We start from the raw sequence: 21,484 nt of genomic DNA on the forward strand, positions 1-21,484 counted from the left end.
TTACTGCAATTTCAAAATATTTAAAACGTCTGTCAATTGATAGACACTCAACCAAACAAAATGTTAATCCATGTATGCCTATATTTTTTGAACCAGTTTTATTGCATGAAAGATGTTCTAATATTATTTACAATATTTTAAATGCAAAAGAAGATATCCCAACTTCTATGGGCAAGTGGAAAACTGAACTATCTTCATATGGAGTAGATGATATTTCAGTGCAAGATCTGTTTAAAATTTGTTTCAAAACATCTAGTGATTCTTCTGTTCAGTGGCTACAGTTTAGAATTTTACATAGAATTCTTCCTGTTGGTTATTATTTGAAAAACATTAGTGTTAAAACAGATGATCTCTGTAGATTTTGTACAAGTAATATTGAAACAATAACACATATTTTTACTTCGTGTAATAAGACCCAAACATTGTGGAGTGAGTTAAGTCTTCATATATATAGAAAAATTTCAGAAAGAATTGGTTTTAATGTGTCAAATATAATATTTGGTGAAATTCCACTGTCTTTAAATAATAAAGCCATAAACTTTATAATTTTATATGCTAAACAATACATATTTATCTGTTTAATGCAGAATAAAGAACCAAATCTTGTTAGATTACTATGTCACTTAAAGTTTAAATATCATGTAGAGAAATATGCTGCAATTCAAGCATTTAAAATACATAACTTTGATAAAATATGGATGAAGTGGGAAAATATTTTTGCAATTGATTAATTAATACTACATGTACTTGTCATTATTTTTAGTACATGTATTATTGTTATTATTATTACTTTCACTATTGTACAGCAAGTAACCTAAACCACAGGGAGATGTATGCATGTATGAAAGGTATGTTTGTGTAAGTGTTTGATGTATTGTATGAAACCAAAAAAATAAATAAATTATAAAAAAAAAAAAAAAAAAAAGTTTTAAACCAATTTCGAACACTGCGAGGGCGGGCCTTGGCTAACATTTAAGTGATTCTGGAGAAAACAAAATGTTTTGTACGTGGTGTATACAAAACAGAGTTGAAAATAAGCTGCTGATGTATCTGCGAGATTAATCAGTCTATGCGAAAGACATCGGACCGTCGGACCTGACCGATGTGCAGTGCCTCAGGTCCGATGCATCATTTTTTACACCGGACCAGAATGTCCGATGTCTCATTGTCCGGTTTTGAGCTTTACTATCTTGATGCGGAGTTTGTTTAGAAGTAAAAAAAAAATAGCACACATCCAAATACGTAAATGAATTGATTAAAACCGCATGGACTGTCTAAAGTATTATACGGGAGGGATTCCTGGTAAAGTATTACTAGTATAATAAATAAGATTCCCTTGGTTTTGCATTTTCACGTGTTTCACTTTTTTACATTAGGTTTTTCGGTCTGACAAAATTTGGTTCGGTACGGTGTGTTCATTGATTACACTGGACCGAATGTCCTGTGTGGTCCAAAAACTTTCGCATATACTGGATTAATATGTTGAAAAATAATATAATCCTTTTAATATCAGTTGTTCTCTAACTATGATCATCTTGACCTGTATTTTCCTACAGTAGAACTGTGCATGTGTCTATAGAGTAGAATCAGCAGATAACAAGAGGTCAAATTAGAAAAAAAAAAACATTTTGGGCCTGCAAAATATTGTTTGGGCTTGCACAATTATTATACTGGGAAGCCCGAAGGGCCTGTGCTTTACAAAGTTTTTCGTGAAGACTGTAATTGCAGTGAGTGCGTGCATGATTATTCTTTGGCTTTCACTGTAGAAATAATGTTAGTCAAAGCCAAGCCAGTAAGCGAGTTGTACAATTAAGTAACTCAACAATCGGTGACAGAAGGTAATGTACAGCTAGGCTATTCGCTTTGTCAAGGACAAAGTCATCTCATAATGAATATCTGTAAACTGACACTTCATTGTTTTTATCAGTGCAGTTAATGACACAGATCTTCCTGACCAGAGCTTTGATGTTTATATTAATTGGCCACAATTTAAAGGCAAAAATATAATTATACTCTGTATATGATTATCAGATTATGAATTTTGATTAAAATGTGACAATCTCTGCTGTTGAATCATTGTGAGAAAGCTGCCATCGCCTTAAAATCTATTTATAAGTGAAAATGCAACAACTAGGCCTATTATATGTAATCTTTGACCACATAAACATATGCACTTGTAGGTTTTTATAACAGTAAGTTTAGTTTCAATAATAATATATCTAAGTAAGTAGTTAAACACATAAAAAGATGAAAGTAGTGTAATAAACTTACATATACATGTTTTTACAAAGCTGACATTATGTACATGGGCTTGTGATATTTTCTTTTCAAATTTACAGATAGATGTAAATCTAGTAGGAGTGGGTGGAAGTGACCCAGTGCTTTGTAGCAGAAATGTGAAGATTGTTCCTGACACTACCCTTGAAGAAGCCAAGAAATCTGCACCTTATGATGTAGTGGTCATGCCAGGAGGACTTAATGGCGCTAAGAATCTCGCAGCTGTAAATTTTGAAATGCACATAATATGCATGTGCATGCTTTTCATAACAGCATTTTACACGTACCTATATTGTCGAATAAAGAAAGTGCTGTCTAAAATAGAATGTAACAAATTAAATATTGAGAGAATTTTTTTCCAGAAATATCTGATTTTCTGTATCTTTTTTTCCAGTCACCTGAGGTCAAACAACTTTTAGAAACTCAGATGAAGAATGAAAAACTGATAGCAGCAGTGTGTGCAGGTCAGTAATTACTTAGTGTTTTATATCAGTAATTGGTGTTTATATCAGTAATGACTTAGTGTTTTATATCAGTAATGACTTGGTGTTTTGTATCAGTAATGACTTAGTGTTTAGTATCAGTAATGACTTAGTGTTTTATATCAGTAATGACTTAGTGTTTTGTATTAGTAATTACTTAGTGTGTTGTATCAGTAATGACTTAGTGTGTTGTATCAGTAATGACTTAGTGTTTTGTATCAGTAATGACTTAGTGTGTTGTATCAGTAATGACTTAGTGTGTTGTATCAGTAATGACTTAGTGTGTTGTATCAGTAATGACTTAGTGTTTTGTATTAGTAATGACTTAATGTGTTGTATCAGTAATGACTTAGTGTGTTGTATCAGTAATGACTGACTAGTGTTTTGTATCAGTAATAACTTAGTGTGTTGTATCAGTAATGACTTAGTGTTTTGTATCAGTAATAACTTAGTGTGTTGTATCAGTAATGACTTAGTGTGTTGTATCAGTAATGACTTAGTGTTTAGTATCAGTAACGACTTAGTGTTTTGTATTAGTAATTACTTAGTGTGTTGTATCAGTAATGACTTAGTGTGTTGTATCAGTAATGACTTAGTGTGTTGTATCAGTAATGACTGACTAGTGTTTTGTATCAGTAATGACTTAGTGTTTTGTATCAGTAATGACTTAGTGTTTTGTATCAGTAATGACTTAGTGTGTTGTATCAGTAATGACTTAGTGTTTTGTATCAGTAATAACTTAGTGTTTTGTATCAGTAATGACTTAGTGTGTTGTATCAGTAATGACTTAGTGTTTAGTATCAGTAACGACTTAGTGTTTAGTATCAGTAACGACTTAGTGTTTTGTATCAGTAATGACTTAGTGTGTTGTATCAGTAATGACTTAGTGTTTTGTATCAGTAATGACTTAGTGTGTTGTATCAGTAATGACTTAGTGTTTAGTATCAGTAACGACTTAGTGTTTTGTATTAGTAATTACTTAGTGTGTTGTATCAGTAATGACTTAGTGTGTTGTATCAGTAATGACTTAGTGTTTTGTATCAGTAATGACTTAGTGTTTTGTATCAGTAATGACTTAGTGTTTTGTATCAGTAATGACTTAGTGTGTTGTATCAGTAATGACTTAGTGTTTTATATCAGTAATGACTTAGTGTTTTATATAAGTAATACGCAAGATCGTAAATACCGAGTTAGTGGAACTCTCTTGTAAAGAAGTCCGGAAAAGCGTGTCGATCTTGGGCATGTTTTGGTTATTCAAAACATGACATCGGAAGACGATTTAACCTCCATGTGCTTTTCACAATTAAAAGCATTTTTAAATGAATGGTGTGTAAAAACGTCTGGATACAGGAAAAATGAACTGATAAATTTAGCTTCCGAAGCTATATATTTTGACGCAAGCTCTTCTCAGCTTTGGGAATTTCCTGGCTGACAGCAGTGGAAAAAAATCCACCACATTTTCATTAAAATCTATCATTTGTGGATATTTCTGCGTATTATGTTTCTTTCTTGAATCATTACTACAGTCTAATGCAATGCAATGATAGTACACCATTGTTAAATCGGGTGAATCGATCACGACAAAAGTTGCAGAACTGGTATTATTTACCAACATGCCCAAATTCATGCGTACTCTGGGTCTCGTGAGACTTTGAAAGGGGAGGGAGTAAAATTTAAAACCAAGACGGAAAAAGTAGTCGCGATCTTGCGTATTACTAGTATTTTGTATCAGTAGTGACTTAATGGTTTCAGAGACATATAATGACATGTCTGGTGTGTTGTATAATAGTTTTGATTTTTCTAAGTGATGAAATTTAAGATGGAGGATGAAAAGTGTTAATTGTACTCCTTTTGATAGCAAGTTCGAGTAGCATGAAGTCAAACAAAACCTGAATTGTACAGTAAATCATGTGCAGCACAATTTTGATTTGTATCTACTTATTGCAAACAAAAAGCATATTCACAATCAAGTAAAACATATATGGTTTTGAAATAAGTTGGTTCTGATATTTTAGCTCCCATTGCATTGGTTAGCCATGAAGTAAAGCCAGGATCTTCAGTGACTTCACATCCCTCAGTCAAAGGCAAAATGGAGGAAGGTAATGACTAAACAGTTAATTAAAAAAACATGGTGGTGAAGTCAATCCTTGGTTTTACAGCACCAACAAAAAGCACAATATTGACCTATGACTTTATCCTTGACTGATATGGTGTTCTTGGTTGATACTGATTGACTGAAATCAACACGCTACTGTTCCCACAGTTGTATTATTTGAATTTTGTGGACACTTTATTTATTATCAATATCAACAGTGTATGATATGCATACGTGTTTGTTTATTCTTCATTGTAATTCAGAAAAAAATTGTAGTTTGAATGATACAGTACCATGTGATGAATAGTACAGCATTGTATCGATATTGTAAAACTTTGTTTCCAAAAATTTATCTGAATTTGAAACGTCCTCTCCCAGTATACGTACAGTGGTATAATAGCAGTTAGAATTTTTCTTGTGTAGCAGTCAGTGAGGAAAAATAATAAAGCAAATGTCAAATTGTGCCCCAAACAAAATTGTATAGCATGTTGACTCCTGTGAAGAAAATCCTCAGTGTAATGAAAGTGAGAAGTTGCTATGCAACAGGAAGTACTAAACAGTGCTAAGTAAATGCTACCTAGGCCCATCCCACCATCTTTATATGTTATGTTGGTAGTTCATTTTACATCTACTTGAAACATAATTATTAGTCTACTACTTTTCAAAGACAATGTTTGAGAAAAACCCTTTTCTGTAAACAGGTATTCAAGTTGTGAATATTTATAAGACTATATGATTTTTAGTTTGATCATGTTAATATTTAGATTTTTAAAAGTGTGCATATTAAAGCTTAAACTTCTAATGTGGAACCAGCTCCAAGTATATCATACCAAAGTCAATTTTACCAGATTTTTCAGACAGACTGGTCTGGTGCTTTTAGAGAACATTGCAAAGGATGATAATTTAAATTATTTATCATATTAATAAACTTTAGCAAGTTACCATAAATTACTTGCATATTTCATGAGACTTTATTTATGTGAAGGATTTTTCAATAAATCATAATTTTGGCAAACATTCAATTTTTTTGACATTACATATACATGTACATGTAACTTGCATAAAACAGGTACCGTACTTCATTTGTCAAAATTGCCCTTCAATGCCATTTTCCAAGAGCATAAAGTCAGGAGTGCTAAAAGTAAGAGGACTTTTATTAGGTCACCTGAGTAAACTCAGATGACCTATTGCAATTGGTTGTCGTCCCTCATGCGTTAACAATTGAACATTTTTAACTTCATGATAACTAATATTCCAATTCTTTTCAAATTGGGTATGATGCATCTTTGGGAAGGGGGACATAAAGTGTCAATTTCAGGACTCCTGCACCCCGGGGGCCCAAGGGGTGGGACAGAAACTGCCCAAAATTGACCAATTTTCAACCAATTTTCAAAAATCTTCTCTAGAACCACACAAGTGTAAGAAAAACTAAATGCATATTGATGTAGAGCAGGAAGGCCTTTACCAAAACTAAATTTCATGATCCCCGGGGTAGGGGTTTTGACCCCAGGCCAGGGCCAAACTTAGTATATAGTGTTAATGTTTATAAACACTTAAATAACATCTTCTTTAGTGCTATTGATACTAAATTGAAATTAAATGGATATTTAGAAAGAACAGGTAGTCCTTTACCAAAATTGTAAATTTCATGATCCCAGGGGTAGGGATTTTGGTATCAGGGTGGGGCTAAAATGGTCAGTTATCAAATGTTTGAACAATAAACATTTTTAGCTTCTTCTTGATAACTATTATTCCAATTCTTTTCAATTTGGTATGAAACATATTTGGAACAAGGGGAACATAAATTGTAAATTTCAGGACTCCTGCACTCCTGGGGCCTTAGGGATGGGGCAGAAACTGCCCAAAATAGACCAATTTTCAAAAAATCTTCTTCTCAAGAACCTCACACATGTAAGAAAAACTAAATGAATATTGATGTAGAGCAGGAAGGCCTCTACCAAAATTATAAATTTCATGATCCCCGGGGTAGGGGTTCTGACCCCAGGGCGGGGCCAAACTTGTTATATAGTGTTAATGTGTAAAACACTTGAATAATATCTTCTTTAGTGCTATTTATACTAAATTGAAACTAAATGGATAGAGCAGGTAGTCTTTTACCAAAATTGTAAATTTGATGATCCCCAGAGTAAGGGTTCTGACCCCAGGGTAGGGCCAAACTTATTATATAGTATCTATGTGTAAGTTTGCTGATACTGTATAAAATCTAAATGCATATTTAGGAATAGCAGAAAAGAATGTACAAAAAATTGTGAATTTCATAACCCAGGGTTATGACTTTAGGATAAGTCCAAATTAGTCATATCTTTTGATGTTTTAATGTTAATACACCTATTATTTTAAGCCTTTCATCAGTGTATGCACTTTTAACGTAGTTCCACACTCGTGTGACGTCATAGGATTTTGCAAAGTCAATAATTTAATGATAGGAACATAAATTTCGTTGGAATCTTTTTCAATAGTTATTGTAAAAAAATCTTGTTAGCCATAAAATATTTCAAAATTCTTAGTTATATTTGAATAGTCAATGATATGTTTCAAAATATTGAATCCAAGGACAATAACTCTGTTTTCATTCAATTATTTATCAAGTCCATAATTCGATAGATTTCCTTTATTTTTGACAAACATTTTACCAGGGTGATAAGGAATCATTATCTGTGTCTTTTCATGAAATTACATACAATTTTAATCCCGAGTGATTTAAATAGCTCAGCTGTATGGTGCCAGACTTCAGTTTTTGATGGGGGTATACATAATCTGGAAGCTATAGATTTGAAATTATTAAGGAAAGGTATGGATTTTTTCCCATGAATAACTATAACAGATGTAACTCTACTAATATAAACAGAAAAAATGATATGCAAACCATGCTATAAGGAAAATGCATCCACATTTGTTTGTTTTTTAACATTTTGGGGAATAACGCCAATTCAATAATTTTGCACATATTATTCTAAAACTTGATGAACATATTGAAAATGACATGTGTTTTAGTTATTGACATGTTTCCCGATAAATAAACGCAATTCAAAAAATATTTTGTTGTTTTTATATTAAAATAACAACACATAACTGTTTCCAATGAATTTCATAAAAATCTACATCGGGGTATATGACTTTAGTGGTGTATGTAATGAAAATTAATATGGAAACCCTTAACTGTTTTGCCTTTTTTCATTACTCTGAATGTTAATTTATTGATTCCAAACAAAAAAATGCTACCTAAACCACAAAAATCCAGGACTAAGGACCTACCTTAAGGGCAGTGAAGTTTTAAGAACACATCTTGTTTTATACTGTTGCTGAACATTAGAATTTAGCTTAGATATTCAGAACAGGAATTTTTTTCTAGCTTTCATAGCCCATGGAAGTATAGTGATACTTTTTCACTAGTATTCAGGTGACCAATACGACCATTGGCCCTCGATCTTGTTAAAGGAAATCAGCTTGTGTTTATTTTGAATTTTTTCTTTATTGGCTTATTTATAGGCTTATCACATACTAGTACAGCTTTGCAATTTCATCTGGTAGTTCTTGTGCACTAATTATGATTAGTCAAAGACCATATATTCTCACTTTGATCTGTGTACTAATTAGACCATCTTCTCACTTTGATCTGTGCACTAATTAGACCTTCTTCTCACTTTGATCTGTGTACTAATTAGACCATCTCCTCACTTTGATCTGGTATGTAGTGTGATTCCAATGATGGCTTACCAGCTACAAGCTTACCACTTTGAATTATCATTTATTGTACCCATTGTAGATCTGCTGGTCACTTTCATCTCAGGAGTGGAGTATTAATTATGATCAAACAGAGATCAGTTCATCCCTTTGATCTGTAGGTATCCAGTATTAATTATGATCAATCAAAGACCTCCTAATTACTTTGATCCCCACACCACAAGGTGACCACACCCAAGCTATCCCTAATGACCCCAAGCTGATTTCTTAGACCAACAGGGGGTGTGGTCACTAATGCAAAACCAACCAATCCTAACTTAGCTTGTTAAATGATTGGATTCATCAACCAATCACAACTGATGGAGACACTTCATGACCAATGCACAACTTTGTTTGCAATCCAAGCTGATTTGTAGTAGAATCTTGGGTCTATAAAAAAGCCCCTGGCCACTGAATTTCAACTATTCGCATATTGTGATCCAATCTCAGGTATCATAGAGCTGATATCATCCTATAGATTTCCTAATTCATTGGAGCAATTAAATCTACATTTTGCATCTATTGAATTCATTCCTTGTTTCTGTGAATTTGTGTTCTTTCTGTGTTGCTCACCTGCAGTCATATTGTCTGTGCATTGTGAGTAGTAGTGTATATATGTTGTGTTGAGTGATTTTGTGATTTAGTGTGTTTAGTTGTTAGTGCTTTGTGTTGTGTGTATCGTGATTCATCATGGCTGATCGTGCTTCTTCACCCCACATCGAGATCAACTTTGATACCACGCTGGAGGACATCATCAAGGCCACCATCTTTGACGATTCCCCAGCCACACCCCAGCCTCTCACCACCTCCAGCCAGAATGATATCGACACCAGCAAAGCAAAGACCAGATTTGATAAGTGCCCGACTTCCCTCGTGAGCAATCAACCCACACCAGAGAAATCTCCAGACAACATCATCTCATCCTCCAGCCAGAATGACATCGACACCAGCAAAGCAGAGACCAGATTTGATGAGTGCCTGGCTTCCCTCATCAGCGACCAACCCACACCAGAGAAATCTCCAGACAACATCATCTCATCTTCCAGCCAAAATGACATCGACACCAGCAAAGCAGAGACCAGATTTGATGAGTGCCTGACTTCCCTCATCAGCGACCAGCCCACACCAGAGAAATCTCCAGACAACATGTCATCCTCCAGCCAGAATGACAGCGACACCAGCAAAGCAGAGACCAGATTTGATGAGTTCCTGGCTTCCCTCATCAGCGACCAGCCTACACCAGAGAAATCTCCAGACAAAGAACTTCACTCTGATCTCCAGGTTGCTCTTGAGTGTCTTCCACCTCCAGTTCCACAGAAGATCTACAGTGACAACATCATCTCATCCAACGAAATCTTCAGTGCTCTTCAGTCCATCTTCCGCTCAGAGGCCAGTTCCTACACTCCGTCTGTGCTCATCAAGTCTGTTCAACCCGAGATGTCCACCGCCAGCCGTGAACGACAGCTTCTGCAGAGACTTGACAACCTTCGTCCCTTCCATCCTCAGCAGATGAATGACCTGACATCATTCTTCAAGTACCAGAGTGCCCAAGTGGAGACTGATCGCTACTGTACCCTTCACCAGAACTCCAAACAGCCCCACCACATCCAAGAGAGCATCAACCAACACTACACCACCATCCATCATCGCATCATGGACCGAGTGGAGAGCAGTCTAAAGTTCCTGGAGGACAATCTACCTCAGCAGTCATCAACCATCAACATGACCACCACAGCACAGCACCAGAACAACCTACGCACCAGACCATCACTATCCCAGAAGGCCGTTCAGCTTATGGAGCAGTGGTACTACAGTCATCTCGATCACCCATACCCACCATCCGATGTCATCCAGGATCTAGCCGTGAGAGGGGGAATCAAGGAGGAGCAGGTGAAGAAATGGTTCTCCAACAAGAGGAACAGAAGCAGACGGTCATCAGGGATCAACAAGAGGAAGATGTCCAGTGTTAACAAGTGCTTTTAATATATGTGTGTTGTCTGTTGTAATTGTCTCTTGTGCTGGTATAGTCGTTGTGTTTATGCAGCTTGTGGAGTCTTTCTGAGGTGTAGTGCTTCTTTAGATATATAAAACAGTGCTAATAGAGTTTATGTTCATGCATGCTTGTTCATTATTACTTTGTTACTACATGTATGTGGTTGCTATCCAAGTTCTATTGATTTATCATTCTTTATTACTATTGTATATACTTGTTCTAAAAGGTTTGAAATAAATGAAATTCTGATCATATTTACCGGTAGTAGTTATATTCTTTAGATAATCAGATCTGGTGTCCTAGTTAAGAATGATCACGAGGATATTTTTATGGGATTGATGAGACAGTATAGTCTCCTATTGTGGTGAATTTTGCTATTCGCTGGAAAAATAGATTTATTATTTCCATTATCAAATTGAAGAATCTTGGTACATTTCAGCTAAAAGCTCAAACATTAATTTTCTCAGTCATCTAAAGCACTCATGCATATTCATACAACTTGTCCAGAAAACTGAATACCTTGCTTGGGATTGCAAGTTTATCTGTTCAATGATTAAACCGGTCAGATAGATCTTCAATATGTAATGAGATCTGTTTTAGTTGGTTGTCAGTTATAGAAGAAAGAAAAGGAATTTGTGTGATGTACTAAACTTAACTGATTCTGTTGAAGGGATTAACCAAATCAATACGGCGGTTTCGAGATATGTCCGAGTTATTTCCCTTTGGAGAACTCTTGTACTTAGTAAGGTGCAAAACAACTTGTTTACACGCGGGAGTGGGACAGATATTCATCACTGCATAAGTGAATCTGCTCAGTAAGTTTATCACACGCAGTTTCATCCCCCAATTTCGACTGATACACAAACTAAGTAAATGATAAGTATTCAAGAAGTAATTAAATACTTAGAATTCTTATTATATCACATTATTTTGTTGCTCCTAGCTATCATATCCAGGACATTGCTTGGATATATAGCATTGTATTTATATTTCCACTTTAGTAAAACATTTCTTTTGATAGTATTTTATATTTCCTACATCAAGTATTTAAAAAGAAGTCGGTTTTTATACATTTGATCGTCTTTCTCACTGACTGTAGTACCACTCTGTCCCACCTAAGCATTCAAAGTTCCACTAAATGCACCTCCTACACTGGAGAGCTCTGATCTCGAAACTGGCGAATTGTTTCAAGGTGACCTATTGCAATTGGTTGTCGTTGTCTGTTGTGCGTTGACAATTGAACATTTTTAATTTCTTCTTGATAACTACCAGTCTAATTCTTTTCAAATTTGGTACGAAGCAACTTGGGACAAGGGGGACATAAATTGTAAATTTCAGGATTGCAGCACCCCTGGGGCCCTAGGGACGGGACAAAAACTGCCCAAAATAGACCAATTTTGAAAAATCTTATTCTCTAGAACTGCACGTGTGTAAAAAAATAAAAAAAAAAGAGAAAAAAAGAAAAAAAAAACTAAATGCATAGTGATGTAGAGCAGGATGGCCTCTACCAAATTGTAAATTTCATGATCCCCGGGGTAGGGGTTCTGACCCCAGGGATGGGCCAAACTTGTTATGTAGTGTTAATGTGTAAAACACTTGAATAAAATCTTCTCTAGTACTATTTACACTAAATTGAAACTAAATGGATAGAGCAGGTAGTCTTTTACCAAAATTGTAAATATGATGATCCCAGGGGTAGGCGTTTTGGTATCAGGGTGGGGCCAAAATAATTACTTATCAAATGTGTGAACAATAGACATTTTTAGCTTCTTCTTGATAACTATTATTCCAATTCTTTTCAAATTTGGTATGAAACATATTTGGAACAAGCGGGACATAAATTGTAAATTTCAGGATTCCTGCACCCCTGGGGCCTTAGGGGTGAGGCAAAAACTGCCCAAAATAGACCAATTTTCAAAATTCTTCTTTTCAAAAACCGCACACATGTAAGAAAAACTAAATGCATCTGATGTAGAGCAGGAAAGCCTCTACCAAAATTGTAAATTTCAGGATCCTCGGGGTAGGGATTCTGACCCCAGGGTGGGGCCAAACTTGTTATGTAGTGTTCATGTGTAAAACACTTGAATAACATCTTATTTAGTGCTATTTATACTAAATTGAAACTGAATGGATACAGGAGGTAGTCTTTTACCAAAATTGTAAATTTGATGATCCCCAGAGTAAAGGTTCTGACCCCAGGGTAGGGCCAAACTTAATATATAGTATTTATGTGTAAGTTTGCTGATACTGTATAAAATCTAAATGCATACTTAGGAATAGCAGAAAAGGATGTACAAAAAATGGTGAATTTCATAACCCAGGGTTTAATGACTTTAGGATAAGTCCAAATTAGTCATATCTTTTTATGTTTTAATGTTGATACACCTATTATTTTAAGCCTTTCATCAGTGTATGCACTTTTGAGGGCAGTGAAGTTTTAACACATCTTGTTTTATACTGTTGCTGAACATTAGAATTTAGCTTAGATATTCAGAATAGGAATTTTTTTCCCCTAGATTTCATAGCCCATGGAAGTAGTGATACTTTTTCACTAGTACTGTGGGCCTCTTGTTAAAGGAAATCAACTTGTGTTTATTTTGAATTTTTTTTATTGGCTTATGTTTAGGCTTATCACATACTAGTACATGTACAGCTTTGCAATTTCATCTGGTAGTCCTTGTGCAATAATTATGATTAGTCAAAGACCATCTTCTCACTTTGATCTGTGTACTAATTAGACCTTCTTCTCACTTTGATCTGTGCACTAATTAGACCATCTCCTCACTTTGATCTGGTATGCAGTGTGATTCCAATGATGGCTTACCAGCTACAAGCTTACCACTTTGATTGATCAGTTATTGTGACCCATTGTAGATCTGCTGGTCACTTTCATCTCCAGAGTAGGATATTAACTATGATCAATCAGAGACCTCCTAATTACTTTGATCCCCACACCACAAGGTGACCACACCCAAGCTATCCTTAATGACCCCAAGCTGATTTCTTAGACTAACAGGGGGTGTGGTCACTAATGCAAAACCAACCAATCCTAACTTAGCTTGTTAAATGATTGGATTCATCAACCAATCACAACTGATGGAGACACTTCATGACCAATGCACAACTTTGTTTGCAATCCAAGCTGATTTGTAGTAGAATCTTGGGTCTATAAAAAAGCCCCTGGCCACTGAATTTCAACTATTCGCATATTGTGATCCCATCTTAGGTATCATAGAGCTGATATCATCCTATAGATTTCCTTATTCATTGGAGCAATTAAATCTACATTTTGCACCAATTGAATTCATTCCTTGTTTGTGTGAATTTGTGTTCTGTGTTGCTTACCTGCAGTCATATTGTCTGTGCATTGTGAGTAGTGGTGTATATATGTTGTATTGAGTGATTTTGTGATTTAGTGTGTTTAGGTGTTAGTGCTTTGTGTTGTGTGTATTGTGATTCATCATGGCTGATCGTGCTTCTTCACCCCACATCGAGATCAACTTTGATACCACGTTGGAGGACATCATTAAGGCCACCATCTTTGACGATTCCCTAGCCACACCCCAGCCTCTCACCACCTCCAGCCAGAATGATATCGACACCAGCAAAGCAAAGACCAGATTTGATAAGTGCCCGACTTCCCTCGTGAGCAATCAACCCAAACCAGAGAAATCTCCAGGCAACATCATCTCATCCTCCAGCCAGAATGACATCGACACCAACAAAGCAGAGACCAGATTTGATGAGTGCCTGGCTTCCCTCATCAGCGACCAACCCACACCAGAGAAATCTCCAGACAACATGTCATCCTCCTACCAGAATGACATCGACACCAGCAAAACAAAGACCAGATTTGATGAGTGCCTGGCTTCTCTCATCAGCGACCAGCCCACACCAGAGAAATCTCCAGACAACATGTCATCCTCCAGCCAGAATGACAGCGACACCAGCAAAGCAGAGACCAGATTTGATGAGTTCCTGGTTTCCCTCATCAGCGACCAGCCCACACCAGAGAAATATCCAGACAACGAACTTCACTCTGATCTCCAGCTTGCTCTTGAGTGTCTTCCACCTCCAGTTCCACAGAAGATCTTCAATGACAACATCATCTCATCCAACGAAATCTTCAGTACTCTTCAGTCCATCTTCCGCTCAGAGGCCAGTTCCTACACTCCGTCTGTGCTCATCAAGTCTGTTCAACCCGAGATGTCCACCGCCAGCCGTGAACGACAGCTTCTGCAGAGACTTGACAACCTTCGTCCCTTCCATCCTCAGCAGATGAATGACCTGACATCATTCTTCAAGTACCAGAGTGCCCAAGTGGAGACTGATCGCTACTGTGCCCTTCACCAGAACTCCAAACAGCCCCACCACATCCAAGAGAGCATCAACCAACACTACACCACCATCCATCATCGCATCATGGACCGAGTGGAGAGCAGTCTACAGTTCCTGGAGGACAATCTACCTCAGCAGTCATCAACCATCAACATGACCACCACAGCACAGCACCAGAACAACCTACGCACCAGACCATCACTATCCCAGAAGGCCGTTCAGCTTATGGAGCAGTGGTACTACAGTCATCTCGATCACCCATACCCACCATCCGATGTCATCCAGGATCTAGCCGTGAGAGGGGGAATCAAGGAGGAGCAGGTGAAGAAATGGTTCTCCAACAAGAGGAACAGAAGCAGACGGTCATCAGGGATCAACAAGAGGAAGATGTCCAGTGTTAACAAGTGCTTTTAATATATGTGTGTTGTCTGTTGTAATTGTCTCTTGTGCTGGTATAGTCGTTGTGTTTATGCAGCTTGTGGAGTCTTTCTGAGGTGTAGTGCTTCTTTAGATATATAAAACAGTGCTAATAGAGTTTATGTTCATGCATGCTTGTTCATTATTACTTTGTTACTACATGTATGTGGTTGCTATTCAAGTGCTATTGATTTATCATTCTTTATTACTATTGTATATACTTGTTCTAAAAGGTTTGAAATAAATGAAATTCTGATCATATTTACCGGTAGTAGTTATATTCTTTAGATAATCAGATCTGGTGCCCTAGTTAAGAATGATCACGAGGATATTTGTTTGGGATTGATGAGACAGTATAGTCTCCTATTGTGGTGAATTTTGCTATTCGCTGGAAAAATAGATTTATTATTCTCATTATCAAATTGAAGAATCTTGGTACATTTCAGCTAAAATCTCAAACATTAATTTTGTCGGTCATCTAAAGCACTTATGCATATTCATACAACTTGTCCAGAAAACTGAATACCTTGCTTGAAATTGCAAGTTTATCTGCTCAATGATTAAACCAGTCAGATACAAGATAGATCTTCAATATGTAATGAGATCTTTTTAGTTGGTTGTCAGTTATAGAAGAAAGAAAAGGAATTTGCGTGATGTGTGAAGTACTATACTTAACTGATTCTGTTAGCAATTGTTTCAAGGTACCCATTGAAAAGTTTTAGATCTAAAAATTTAAATGCTTGAATAGTAATTCTTAGATAAGAGCTATTGAACTTTGCTTAGTAATAGTTTATACATTGTTAAGCCATTGATTTTCAACAAACTTTTTAAAAGTAATCACTTTCATAAAGATGCAGATTTCCTAATAGGTTTGAAGGTCAAATGTAAAAGTTGAAGGACATTGAGATGGAAATACAAAACTTCGGGTACCAAAGATCAGGAACCAGATATGCCGTTACACAAAAATGCCAGTAATTATTGGTTTTATATCTTCTTTTTTTAAAAATGTTATTTTGGGAAGATGTGAGAGGTGATGACTCATTTTGCAGAGACCATAAACAAATCTATCATAATTTTGTTCCGAATTTATTTGTAAATTGAAAAGAAATCTGTTTTAAATGAAACTTTTACTAGCATATTAACCCATGTAAACAGAAGTAGGGCACGAGCCTTGTTTACATAACAAAGAATTGTGAGCTCTGTATCTTCCATGTACCTCAACAGCTGACATTCAAATTTTTGCTGACCATTAGAAATACCTTAGTTAACCATTCTAAATGTTTAATGTAAAATGAAATTTAAAATATTTTTCAGCTAAAATCATGTCCATACCTCTTTAAGGCACCAGATTCTTCTGGGCATAAAAATGCCAGTTAAAACAGACCATGCTAACATAATTAATTAGTCCTAACTTAATCAAATCAACATGTTAAGAACATAAAACTATTTTAAGGTGGCTAGGTGATACACCCCAAATCGTTGCCAAATCCCAAATCGTCGTCCCAGCAATGATTCGGGGCACTATTATTAGTGGTGACAATTTGGGATGTATTACTGTACATCCCAAATCGTTGCTCGTCCTAAATCATCGCCTGCCAATATTTTATTGACATTTTTAGGATAGATTACAAAGAAGTTATTTTATTATACACCCTCCTATATGGGGGTACATAGGTTTCACTTGGTCTGTTTGTCTGTCTGTCCTCACTCATATCTCTGGTGTTTGTTCACCTATTGGGCTGAAATTTTGTATGTAGATTACAAGTGACCCTCTGACATGCCTCCCTAAAAATGAGAATTCTGAAATGAGAACTAACAGGCGTAATCTAGTACAATCTGAGGTCACTAACAAATCTGTGGTGCACAAAACCTAACAACCCCATGTTCAGCAGAATGACCCTACTACAGAAGGCAAAACGATTTATTGTCCGACACACATCTCTCTCTCTCTCTCTCTCTCTCTCTCTCTCTCTGGAGGACTGGACGAAAAAAATTCATATAGACAACAATGACACCACCAACAAATACAACTCTTTCAATATTATAGTAACAAAACCACTACCAACCAAAAGAACAATAACAAATACTGTGATCATAATAAATCTTTTTTAAAAATTATACAACAGAACAAGTAAAAGTCAAAGTAGAAGATTAGAATGTCTTGCTTCTAGGGTCCAGAGAACCTTTTGCGGTTATAGCTGGACCACAAAAGAAGAAGAAAGAGGAGATCGAAGGAGTTAACAAATAGGGCCAGTTTGTATGTAAACAATTTTCCAAATAGTTGCAAGGGGGACGACAATTTGGGTTGTGAGGTTAAGCCCAACTTGTTTCCGGCGACAATTTGGGACAGGCAACTATTTGGGGTGTAACACTCACTGCACCTAGAATTAGTTTCTCAAATCAGTACAAATTGATTTGATCATAAAAGATATGATGATATTTAATAAGTATATATGTCAAAAAGCCAGAAAATATGCAAATTTTGTATAAGAACATGATTCTCAAAAATTTATTTCAACACATATGAACAATAGACTCTGGCGGATTTGAACTCGAGATCTGCAGTTCACCAGTCCAATGCTTTAACCACTGAGCTACAATGATAGACAAACAAATCAATCGATGCAAATAATTTCCCAAAACATTTTTATTGCCATCTTGTGACGCAGTGTCATAAAGAGTATATAAAGCTTTTAGTGTAATGAGCTACCTTAAACTAGCAGCTTCTGGTCATTCAAAAACTTCAGCAATTGTTAATGTTGAGGTTGCCAGCAAGGTGCCCCCAGCCTCTCTGTGAGCATTTCCTTAGGTAAAGAATAGCCACTTCGATGAGTTGTACAAAGGGCCAGAAGAAAGAATATGCAGGCAATTCCATCTATGCCAGCAGAAATTGATCTCTCAATATATTTACATGCGTCGGTGTATTATACAGTAAAACTCAAATATAGTGAACATGGATATAGCGAAATTACGGTTATAGTGAAGTGAAATCGATTTCCCCGGCAAATTCTTTATATATTCTGTATAAAAATTTGCGTCTATAACGAACACGGATATAGTGAATTTATGGATATAACGAATGTGTATAGCGAAATTCGCTATATCAGAGTTTTACTGTATTTTGTCGATGAGTTGTCAGTCTCCCCTCAAGTTGTCGTGTCTCTGAGTTTTACAGTGTCAGTGACAAAAGTGTTGGCGACTTTTCATTCGGTGAGTTGTCTTTCCGTGACCTGTCATAGACCCGGTTGACCTACTTTTGATGGGGCCACAATAAGGGATCAAACTTTTACACACAAATATATATTAGGGAAAATCATTAAATATGGGCCAAGGTGACTCAGGTGAGCGATGTGGCCCATAGGCCTCTTGTTAATTTCTTGATAACTACCATTCCAATTCTTTTCAAATTTGGTATCAAGCATCTTTGGAACAAGGGGGACATAAATTGTAAATTCCAGGATATCTTCACCCCTGGGGCCTTAGGGGCAGGGCAAAAACTGCCCAAAATTTACTAATTTTTTTTTAAAATCTTCTTTTCTAAAACTGCATATGTTTAAGAAAAACTAAATGCATAATGATGTGGAGCAGGAAGGCCTCTACCGAAATTGTAAATTTAATTATCCCTTGGGTAGGGATTTTGACCCCAGGGTGGGGCCAAACTTCGTGTATAATGTTGATGTGTAAAATATTTAATTAACATCTTCTTTAGTGCTATTGATACATGTACTAAATTTAAACTAAATGGATATTCAGAAGGAGTAGGTAGTCCTTTACCAAAATTGTAAATTTCATGATCCTAGGGGTAAGGGTTTGGTTTCAGAGTTTTGTCAAAATTATAATAATGATTTGAAGGACTAATTTAAGTTTGCTGATACTCCATAAAATCTTAATGCATAATTAGGAATAGCAGAAAAGGATGTACAAAAAATGGAAAATTTCACAACCCAGAGTTTTGCAATCTCTTTGATAGGTCCAGATTAGTCATATCTTTTAATTTTGATACACATGCATATTATATTATGTAAAGCCTTTCATCAGTGTATGCACTTTTGAGGGCACACATCTTGTTGTATACTGTTTCTGAACATTAGAATTTAGCTTAGATATTCAGAACAGGAATTTTTTTTAGATTTCATAGCCCTTGGCATCGTCGGAAACCCACGGTCAGTCGCTCTACGTTTTCCGAGGATGAACCCTTAGAAGTATTGATACTTTTTACTAGTACTAAGGTGACCGATAAGGCCTGTGGGAGTATTGATACTTTTCACTAGTACTAAGGTGACCGATAAGGCCTGTGGGCCTCTTGTTAATCGATGTAAATTGTTGATGATAAAGAATTTTTAAAGAAATTCAATTTTGATTTTGTGAGAGAGACTTCTCTAAAATTAAAATGATTATTAATTACTAGAATTTAACAAGGAATCTACAGTAGATATAATAACAAATTGTTGAGAACTTTGTGTCAAGATATCCTCGCAGATTTACACAAAAATATAGAACTCATAAAAAAATTTATTAACAATGTTTTAGATCTTATGCATCACTACAACTGAAAACAATTGTTTCTTAAGGTGGCTACAAGTACATCGAGGAGCGAGTGGTGACTGACGACAAACTAATCACCAGCAGAGGACCGGGAACCAGTTTTGAATTCGCTCTGAAAATTGTGGAAACTCTACAAGGCAAGGAGAAGGCGGACTCACTTGTGGAACCTATGTTGTTGAAACTGTGACACTGACTGGGTTTCAGTTGCCAGTTTTGTTTGTTCTTTTGATCCTTGTGTTCTTCTGAACAGCTTTCAGATTATTTAAAACTTGCTTGTTTTGTTTTGTTTGTTTTTTTTGTCCATTGCAAGGATTTCAGATATAGGCTTTTTAGTTTGTCTGGACAAAATTTTCAGAGAACTGTAATTGTCATATTCCTGTGTTATATAAAAATAAACAATCACACACACATCCATTCATGATTCAGATGCAGAATCTGTGTTTTCTAGGTCAGTGATCTGGCAGGTCAAAGTTTTTGTATTTGAACTTCTTTACAAGATCCTACTCATTTACAAAACCACTGTTTATATTGGGGGGGCTATGGTTTGAATATAGTCTGCACTATGTCAGGAAACTTTCATGAAAATTTCAACTTTTCTGACCCAGTGATTCTTGAGAACAAGATTTTTAAAGATATCCCATACATATAGTAGCATTTAAAACTTTGATCCCATATTGTGGCTCCATCCTACCACCAGGGACCATGATTTGAACAAACTTGAATCTGCATTATATTAGGAAGCTTGATCCCCTGCTGTGGCTCATCCTACCACCTGGGGCCATGATTTGAACAAACTTAAATCTGAACTATGCTAGAAAGCTAACATGTAAATTGCAACTTTTCTGCATGGCCCAGTGGTTCTTGAGAAGAAGATTTTTAAATGGTTTCACGCTATTGTTTGTATTTTCGTGATTATCTGCCTTTTGAGGGGAACATGTCCCTCCATTTGAACAAATTGGAATTTCCTTTACCTAGGGGTGCTTTGTGCAAAGTTTGGTTGAAATTGGTTCTCTGGTTCTGGAGAATTATTATTATACCCCCGAACGAAGTTCAGAGGGGTATATAGGAATCACTCAGTCTGTCCGTCTGTCTGTCTGTGCAGATTTGTGTCCAGGGCATAACTTCTTTGTTCTTTGACATAGGCATACCATATTTGGCACACAGGTGGATCACCATGAGATGATGTGTTGAGTACCTTCATGACCTCTATATGACCTTGACCTCAAGGTAAAGATTAAAAGGTTTTTTACAATGGATTCGTGTCCAGGCCATAACTTCTTTGTTCTTTGACATAGGCATACCATATTTGACACATGAGTGTATCACCATGAGATGATGTGTCGGGTACCTTCATGACCTCTATATGACCTTGAACTTTGACCTCAAGGTCAAAATTGATTATAGGGTTTTGACATAGTCATACCATAAGACATGGGTCTATCACCATGAGACTATGTGTCATGTACATTCATGACCTCTTTATGACCTTGACCGTTGATCTCAAGGTCAAAATTATAGGTTTATACCATGGATTTGTGTTCGGACTATATCTTCCATTTTCTTCTACAAAGGCATACCATATTTTTACACTCA

The 21,484-nt window shown here is 36.1% G+C and overlaps 1 protein-coding gene across 2 annotated transcripts in view; it reads left to right on the forward strand.

The window, feature by feature from the left end:
- The window catches only part of LOC125648051 (Parkinson disease protein 7 homolog), a 112,306-nt gene extending 92,001 nt beyond the window's left edge, over positions 1-20,305 (forward strand). For both annotated transcript variants that reach the window (XM_056140665.1, XM_048874949.2), the window contains 4 exons: positions 2,340-2,501; positions 2,672-2,741; positions 4,775-4,858; positions 19,918-20,305. In XM_056140665.1, the coding sequence (XP_055996640.1) occupies positions 2,340-2,501; positions 2,672-2,741; positions 4,775-4,858; positions 19,918-20,078 (477 nt within the window). In that variant the 3' untranslated portion in view covers positions 20,079-20,305. The remainder of the gene's footprint in view (positions 1-2,339; positions 2,502-2,671; positions 2,742-4,774; positions 4,859-19,917) is intronic.
- The last annotated feature ends 1,179 nt before the right edge of the window (positions 20,306-21,484 follow it).

The sequence above is a fragment of the Ostrea edulis genome, chromosome 6 (genome assembly GCF_947568905.1).
Source record: "Ostrea edulis chromosome 6, xbOstEdul1.1, whole genome shotgun sequence".
Classification (NCBI taxonomy): domain Eukaryota; kingdom Metazoa; phylum Mollusca; class Bivalvia; order Ostreida; family Ostreidae; genus Ostrea; species Ostrea edulis.